The 8,019-nt window shown below is 43.0% G+C and overlaps 1 protein-coding gene across 4 annotated transcripts in view; it reads left to right on the top strand.

Moving 5' to 3' along the window:
• The window catches only part of srrm4 (serine/arginine repetitive matrix 4), a 50,651-nt gene that overhangs the window by 29,548 nt on the left and 13,084 nt on the right, over positions 1 to 8,019 (top strand). For all 4 annotated transcript variants that reach the window (XR_007385442.1, XR_007385440.1, XR_007385439.1 and 1 more), the window contains exons 3-6: positions 4,905 to 4,994; positions 5,094 to 5,168; positions 6,458 to 6,484; positions 6,574 to 6,624. Coding sequence is in view for 1 of the 4 variants with exons in the window: in XM_048995803.1 (XP_048851760.1) it covers positions 4,905 to 4,994; positions 5,094 to 5,168; positions 6,458 to 6,484; positions 6,574 to 6,624 (243 nt within the window). In the remaining 3 variants the exon portion in view is untranslated. The remainder of the gene's footprint in view (positions 1 to 4,904; positions 4,995 to 5,093; positions 5,169 to 6,457; positions 6,485 to 6,573; positions 6,625 to 8,019) is intronic.

The following is an 8,019-nucleotide window of genomic DNA, read 5'->3' as shown; positions in this document are numbered from 1 at the left end:
CTGCTCCGTTTAATGCCACCGCAAATAGCGAAATGACGGAAACCCCACACCCGCAGCCAATCTGTCGTCAAGATGCCAACAGCGGCCATTAATTCCCTTGACCACGCGTCAACAGCTGACAGCTAAAGTGATGGCGGCCATTAGATTCGCTTGCCAAAGTGTCACACTGAAGGTCAAAGTGGAGAGCGGCAGCCAGAGCTGGTCATGACACAAAGCCCTTGCAGTAACAGAGTTAATGTGTGGGGAGTGCCGACGGGATTTTACGGCATGTAACAGCCAGCAAGCAACACAACCAAATTTTCTGCAATATAAGTATTTCACGCCAGATGTGTGCGGAAACGCTAGCATTACGCTAAGAGGGTTCTACACAAATTTACCTTAGAACTGTGCTAAATTGCACCTGCAAGCAATAAATTACAGGTTTCCTGAGTCAACAGAATGTTACAAACGGCAGATTAAGCAAATCCGTCACAGTCACCAGAAGAGTGAACTGGGTATTTATTTCTCTATGAAATTAATTCCACCACCATATATTTTTTTCTGTTTTTGTAATGCATGACTGAAAAAGACACAATTCCCCTTTTATATGTATAAATATATATATAGGAATGTGTTATGAATAGATGAAATTTGGAGATTTGTGATAGTGAACAAGATCATGTGATACTGGCATTGCTCATGTGATACCAACATTGATCATGTGATATTGGCATTGCTCATGTGATACCAACATTGATCATGTGATATTGGCATTGCTCAAGGAAGGATAAGATCAGCAGGGGTGCCCATCTCAGGAGCATTTGGACCTGGCAGGGAAGGAGTCAGCACAAGATGCACTAAGGGTCAGCTGGTAGAAAAACACCACACGAGTGCAATGCCCGATGCTCCCGCGGATGTATCTAATATGGGTCATTTTCAAAAAACATCCATATATCAGATTGACATGTTTTAACCTTGTACTCTGCAGCTGAAAGTTACAAGCGGAGAAATTATTTTCTCCTCTCACAGATTTAAAATGCAGACATGCACAACTGGTATAGGGGGAGTTAATGAGATGTGAAGCCTTTCTATCGGCATGGAGGGCAGCCACTGCAGTGCTCTTCCATTGCCGAAGCTCATGTCTGACACAGTTGTCATTAATTAAGCTGCAAAGGCCATGTTCAATCCTGATCAATGTTCATTTCAGACTGCGGAAAAATGAAAGGTGCAGCTCTCTGTAATGAATGCATGTGAATAGTAGCTATCAGCATGCCTTTCATTCCAGCTGTGGTAAATCCACACATGGTATCTTGAAAAATTTATTGACGAAGGTAACACCAACTCTTCAGGAATGGTGAGATGGCTGTGATACAAGGAACAAGCCCACCAACATTCACAAGATAAAAACCTTCCAAACAGTAGTTTACAGGAGTTCCACTCAAATGATAAAAAAAATCCTTCTTCCTGTAATTGTAGGGAAATTAAGATATAGAGTGTCATGGTCGTCAGTGCTGTAGCTTCATATCTCCATGGTAACACAGGACTTCATTAGCTCCTTGACTCTTTGTGAATTGACCTCTTCCTATGTTTAGTGACCAGCTGTCATGCGCATATGCTATCAAGCCACATTCCAACATACAGAAATTTTGGTACTCAAGAAAGCCCCCACAGGGGCGTGAACCTGCAACGTTCCGGAAACAAATCCACAGGTTTAAAGTGAATTTAAACTCCATACTGGGCTATGAGTGGAGCCACAAGCATCCACTTAAAATTCTGGTATCACATATATACTGGCATGACAGGATAAGGATGACATAATGCATCTGAAGGTCAACAGGTGCAGCATCAAGGGTAGAGCCTTTGTCATCGGGGGGTTGGAGGTTTCATTTTCTGTGTAAGGGTCTCCTTTTTGTTATTTTTATTTCAATATTTTGTTTTATTTTCTGGTTCCAGTTTCAGTAACTCAGATAGTGCATGGATAGCATGACCTTTCCTACTGTAGAGACGTTCTGACACATTCCCGTAATCCAAAAGATTAGATGATTAGCTTGTTCCCCACATCGATCTGGTTGCAGCAAGTGGTGGAGGTGATAAATTGGATTCTACAGGGGTGGAAATTATGAGCTGCATTTTTCTCAGACTTAAACATGCCCTGCGACGGATTGGTTGGCACGGCATGTAAGACGGTGAAGCAGAGAAACATCACGTCAGCCGTGAAAACAAGATTTCAAAGATAACGATTTATTTGTAAAATGGGGCAAGACAAAATTTGTATGACACAAGCCTCAGTGATTGGGGGGGTGTACGACCTGGTCTGCCTGTAGGGCTGATCTAATCGTTTACTGACACATTCGATCTTCTCTTAGGGCCAGATTCTGTGGCATGGCCAAGTAGGGATACTCTTCCCCACAGTTTCACAGTGTCTCCTCGGGAACATGGTTTACTTGGAGTTTTCAGCTGCCAGTTGACATTTACAGACTGGTTTTGGCATTTGTGGTTAATTCGGGATTAAAACTAAGAAATCTGGAACTACAATTCAGAACGAAGGCGGCAGGGCCATGGAAACGGCTTACAGAGTCATTGGGGCTCTTTGATATCCGTCCATCTTCTCATACCGATTATCCATTGCGGTGAACCTAAGGCCTAGGTCAGGAAGTCCAGAGCGTGAGGCAGGATACATACTGGATGGGATGCCAGTCAGCAATCCGTTATTTATACATTTTATACATTTAAGGCCAAGTTTAAAGAAAGTGATCCAACAGAATCACATATATATCATGCAGCCAGTGAAAATTCACGCCAGCGCACACAGCCAGAGCAGGGATCAAACCCAAAACCCTGGAGGCAGGAGAGTGGAGGGGTGATTCTGCTTTGCTGCTCCCCATCCACCTCCCTCACATATGACATCTGTCATCTTCTATTTGGTTCATCCTAACCCCCTCCACAAAGCCTTCAGTTTTTTTTTTGTCCTGGTTTGAAAATGCACACATCTTCTGTGTTTTTTAACTTTGCTAAACAAGCTTTGACAAAACCATGGGTGATTCCCAAAGCAGGTCTCTGCTACAACTGTAGGAAATGACTCTCCTACTGCTTGTCGGACACTATAAAGGTTGCATGAAGGTGAGGCAGGAACACTGCGGTTCTGATAGCTGGTAAGATTTGAGAGATTAAGGGAGATAAAGTCCTTTTTTGAACAAGCTTAACAAAGAAAAAAAAAATCTGTGGATTGCCTTTTTTTCCCCATGGGAACTATATTTTTTAATCTAAATCCATCTTCATTCCTGCCTCAAATTGCTACGTGGATCGTACCAACTCCCTTAGTTCTGGGCGAAAATGTATTAAGCAGTAATACCTTAAGTAGCATTAATAAAATTCCTATGTATAAATACACTTACTGAAGCTTCAAGAATTCTCTAGCAAAACTTCCATGAAAATCTCTTCAAGACCTCTAGCACTTACCTTGGTATTTCCCAAACAGTGATAAGTATGTGAAATTGGAGAAGAAAAACGGAAGCTATCCAATATTCATGCTAAACCTAAAGTTACATAAGGAATACTTAAATTAATTTGGTATACACACACAGGATATCTGAGCCCTACACAGAAAGGTATCTGAGCTTTACACGGCAGGGCGTCTGAGCCCTATACAGTAGTGCATCTGAGCCCTACATGGCAGGGTACTGAGCCTTACACAGTAGTGTAACCGAGCCATATACAGTAGGGTATCTGAGCCCTACATGTCAGGGTATCTGAGTTCTACATGTCAGGGTATCTGAGCCCTACATGTCACGGTATCTGAGCCCTACATGTCAGGGTATCTGAGCCCTACATTTCAGGGTATCTGAGCCCTTCATGGCAAAGTATCTGAATCTTTCACAGCAGACAGTTTGAAGCCTAGACATAGCCCAGTATCTGAGGGCCACATACCTGTCAACCACACACTTCGCTATGGCTTACTCAGTGACAGAATTGACACGGCATGTGAGTACATCTTTCCCCCACGGTCAAAACACATCATTTACCAATCTCCCTGCTCGAACATGTCTTTCTGAGCATCCGACAACTGCATCCTGCCTAATTCCTGACATCTAATTTAATCTCCTTCACACTCTCTCCAGCCTCCATAATTCTCATTTCCTCATTATTGCTATAGTGATGCTGGCCAAATAAACATCATTAAAAGGCCCCTCCACACTCTTTACCTGAAAGCCCGGTTTAGTAAACTGGGATGGATTTCAAGTCCGCTATGTAGTTGAAAGACGCTGTGATCTGGCCAAGTCAACAAGAGTCTCTTTTCAATATTGATGTATTTAAGCAAACAGCAGGAAGTTATATTACTTGAGCAATTCGGCGGTGGCTGGCTGTACACCACTCACCTTAGCTAACAGTAAGGCACCAGCATCTATCGCATAGTCACCCCCCCTTTCCAAGCTTCCCACTGCGACAGACATTCAGGCAATGCGAATCCCAAGGTTTACATCTGTCCTTTCATACCGTGTGAGAACATCAGTCTACAAAGAGCATTAACTAGCTCTAATCCCAGATTAACTCCCATTTTGCTATCTAAAAACGACAGCTTTCTCTATTTCTCCTAATGCAGAAATGACTTCAAATTGACATCTTCTTTTGTTCGGACTTTTAAAGTGGCTGTCATCTTTATCTTTCAAATGCACTTTAAACAACTCGAATTTGGACTTCTCTCGTTTCAATAAACCTGCACCACTGCACGTTATATTGCTGCATCAATACGAGCTCAGGCGAGTGAATGTGAATGGCTGACTGAATAAGGGATCCTCCATCTGAACCGTATCAGTCATTAATATTTCATGCCAGTTCATTCGCTGAAAGACACGAAGACGCAGCGGCATTAGTGAAAGATAATCTCCGGTAAACTTTTTGCTTTTTTCTCTCTCTCTCGTTCGCAGTTTGTCTTTTGATAACGATCTGTCCCCTCGACCTACACCGAAGGGAAAGAAGAAGAGGAAGAAGTCACAGCGAAAGCGTAGGAGGAAAAGGTCAGCGCGCGGGAAAACGGGACGCGTTTGTGCGCGTGTCGCTGCCTGTCTTATGACGTTTGTTTTTTTTTTTTTAAAGTCACCTCATTTCTTCCACAGGTCTCCCTCATATAGCATCTCGCCTGTCCGAAAAAAGAAAAAGAAGAAGAGCTCGAAAAAGAGAAAGCGACACAGGTATCATGCCTGACAATACGGGGGAGGGAGACTGTTTAATGTGGGAGCATTACGGGCATTCGCTCTCTCCATGTCTATTAATGTTAGGATAAAGCCTCTGATTTATTTAGTACTATTTTCATGTACAGGTTGTTCCCGACTTATGACAGCTCTCACATATGACCGAAATAAAAATAAACAATAAGTGTATGCATGTTAAAATAAATTTCGAGCGGCCGTAGACTGAATGAGAGACTGGCTTTTGGTCGCTTTACGCTACTTTGATTTTGGTGTAATACTGAAATACAACATGTTTTTCACAGTTTTAATTACAAAATTCTTAAATATATGTTACATATAACATAAATAATAACATTTTGAAGCCTGAGAGGCTATGGTTTATTCTTAAAGTTGGTACACTATACTGCAAGTCTATATAACAATTACTAGCGTCCATTTCTCGTGTGTCGATCATAGCGGAACCCTCTGGTAAATACGCATGTCGAGTACTTCCGTAATCCCCCGAACATTCATTATGTGTCTGTGTCGATCCTTTCTTAAATGTTCATATTCTGGTATAAGAATCTTTGTGAAAGGCGTCAACCATACAACCCCCCCCCCCCCCCCAAAAAAAAAAAAAAAAAACTTGGTATTTCAGCGAAGTATTTCTACTAGGTATTGCGATAGTTTGCGACAGGTGTCAGCGCTTGTATTTATATCACTGGACAAGTAGTCATGCAAGATGTGATTAGACCGATGGATATTGAAAATAGGGGGTGGCTTGGTGGTGCAGTGTTTAGCACTGCCTCACACCGCTGGGACCCGGGTTCGAGTCTCCGCCTGGGTCACATGTGTGTTGCATGTTCTCCTCATGTCGTCGTGCGGTTTCCTCCAGGTACTCTGGTTCCCCCCCACAGTCCAAAAACATGCTGAGGCTATTTGGACTAAATTGCCCATAGGAGTGCATGCATGAGTGAATGGTGTGTGAGTGTGCCCTGCGATTGGCTGGCCCCCCATCTTGGGTTGTTCCCTGCCTCGTGCCCATTGCTTCCGGCCCCCCCGCGACCCAGTAGGATAAGCGATTTGAAAAATGGAAGGATGGATGGATATTGAAAATAGCAAAATGATATGATAAAAAGAATGATAAAATCTAACAAATCTAGCCATAATGCAGTGTATTTGAATGTTACAATGAATTATATATTTTACTGGTGCATCCCAACTGTTTAAAATATTCTCAAATGCTCGTGTCATTTCTGGCCTTTATAAATTACCATGAGTAAATGAGTGACACTCCTCATCTTTTCCAGGTCAGCCTCCAAGAAGCGAAGGCACAGGTATGCAGGACAGCTTTGCTAAGCTAAACAAGTCCGAGCCAGGCAATAGGCTGTGGGTTTAATCACTGCGTTTACTTTCCACCCAACAGCTCATCAAGCCTGAAAAGCAAACGAAAGGATGACAAAAAGCACAAGAAAAGGTAATAGTCCATATATCTATCTCAGAGATGACTCCCCCTGTGGGCTAGACTGTAGTAGTGTAATGGTTCTGAAACCTAGACCAAAACCGCAATGCAAATGTTCACGATCTGTCTCAGTTCTCAAAGACAGAACCACGATAACACCCCCCCCAACCCCAACTCCAGCCTGCTGCTACAGGTCCTGCCTGTTGAACTCTCAATCGCATTACTGATGTTATAAACGTTATTTTTCATTGCACAAATAACCCTATAGCACGTGTAAATCACAAAAATATTATTCTATTTAAAGATAGGGCAAGCTGTACATTTTGTAAGTGTTGCACAAACTTCCAAATGCGTGTGTTGCATGACTACTTTGCTCCCGTCATGATCGAGTGATCACGCCTAAAGCTCGACTAGCTCAAGATGGATAATAAACCTCAAACTGTAGAGCACCCAGGGACATTCAAGTCAGCGGTGAGGGAACTTTTTGGTTATCTAGTAGGGTATAGTGTTTTTTGTTTGATAGTTAGAGTATGCTTTTTATTATATATTTCTCTTTACATAGTCATTTTGCGTAGCGTTAAGTTAATCCAGCCTGTTCTTTTGTGTTTCTTCGTTTAGTGTTCCCAATTGTTGGTGAATTTTTACACCCCCCCCCCCCCGCCCCAACACAAAAACACTGAGATATGACCCGGGCCGCGGATTTGAAAAATCAATACACCGCTAGACAGGAAGTGTCTACCTGCCTCAAAGCTGAAAGTTGGGCCGGTTTTAGATTGTGTTCCAAGGTGCTTCATGGCAGGTGTGTGTAATGCAGAGAGAAAGGGAGAAGGGTGGGGGGGGAAGGATAGAGAGAGCGAGAGAAAGCAATTTTACACTGGGTAGCTGGTACATTTATAATCCCTTTAGGTGAGCTAAAGTGTATTGGTGACCTTGTAGAGGCTGTGTTAGGGTGTGCCCCCCCCCCCCCCTCCGGTTTTAAAGCTACCTTCGCCTCTCGGACCTCAGACAGGCTTGTGGGCCATTGTACAGTGTGTCATCTGATATCTTTCACCTCTTAATATCTTACTTTGCTCCACAGTGGGAACGAGAACAAAGTAAACTTCGTCCATTTCTGTCACCTTGCCAATTTACTTTATTTTCAGCCACTATGGTGGCTGCTTTGCAGTTAATCAATGCAGCCCATTTGGAGGCGTGTAATTGCATCTGTGATAAAAATGTTTTCTGTGTTCATGTCATGGTGACAAAGTAGTTGATCAGCAACATAACATCAGCTGCTCGATGCCTCAGCCCAAAAATCCTGGTGTGTGATAACGGGGTGAAAAACATCTTTCCTGCTGGATCAACCCCAAAAGCCAAAGTGATGTAGGAGTTTGCCTCATATGATGGGGATCTGGAAACAAGGAAGCAACT

This window comes from Brienomyrus brachyistius, chromosome 2 (genome assembly GCF_023856365.1).
Source record: "Brienomyrus brachyistius isolate T26 chromosome 2, BBRACH_0.4, whole genome shotgun sequence".
Lineage (NCBI taxonomy): Eukaryota > Metazoa > Chordata > Actinopteri > Osteoglossiformes > Mormyridae > Brienomyrus > Brienomyrus brachyistius.
Note: the sequence above shows the minus strand (reverse complement) of the source record. Positions and strands in the feature narration are given on the sequence as shown.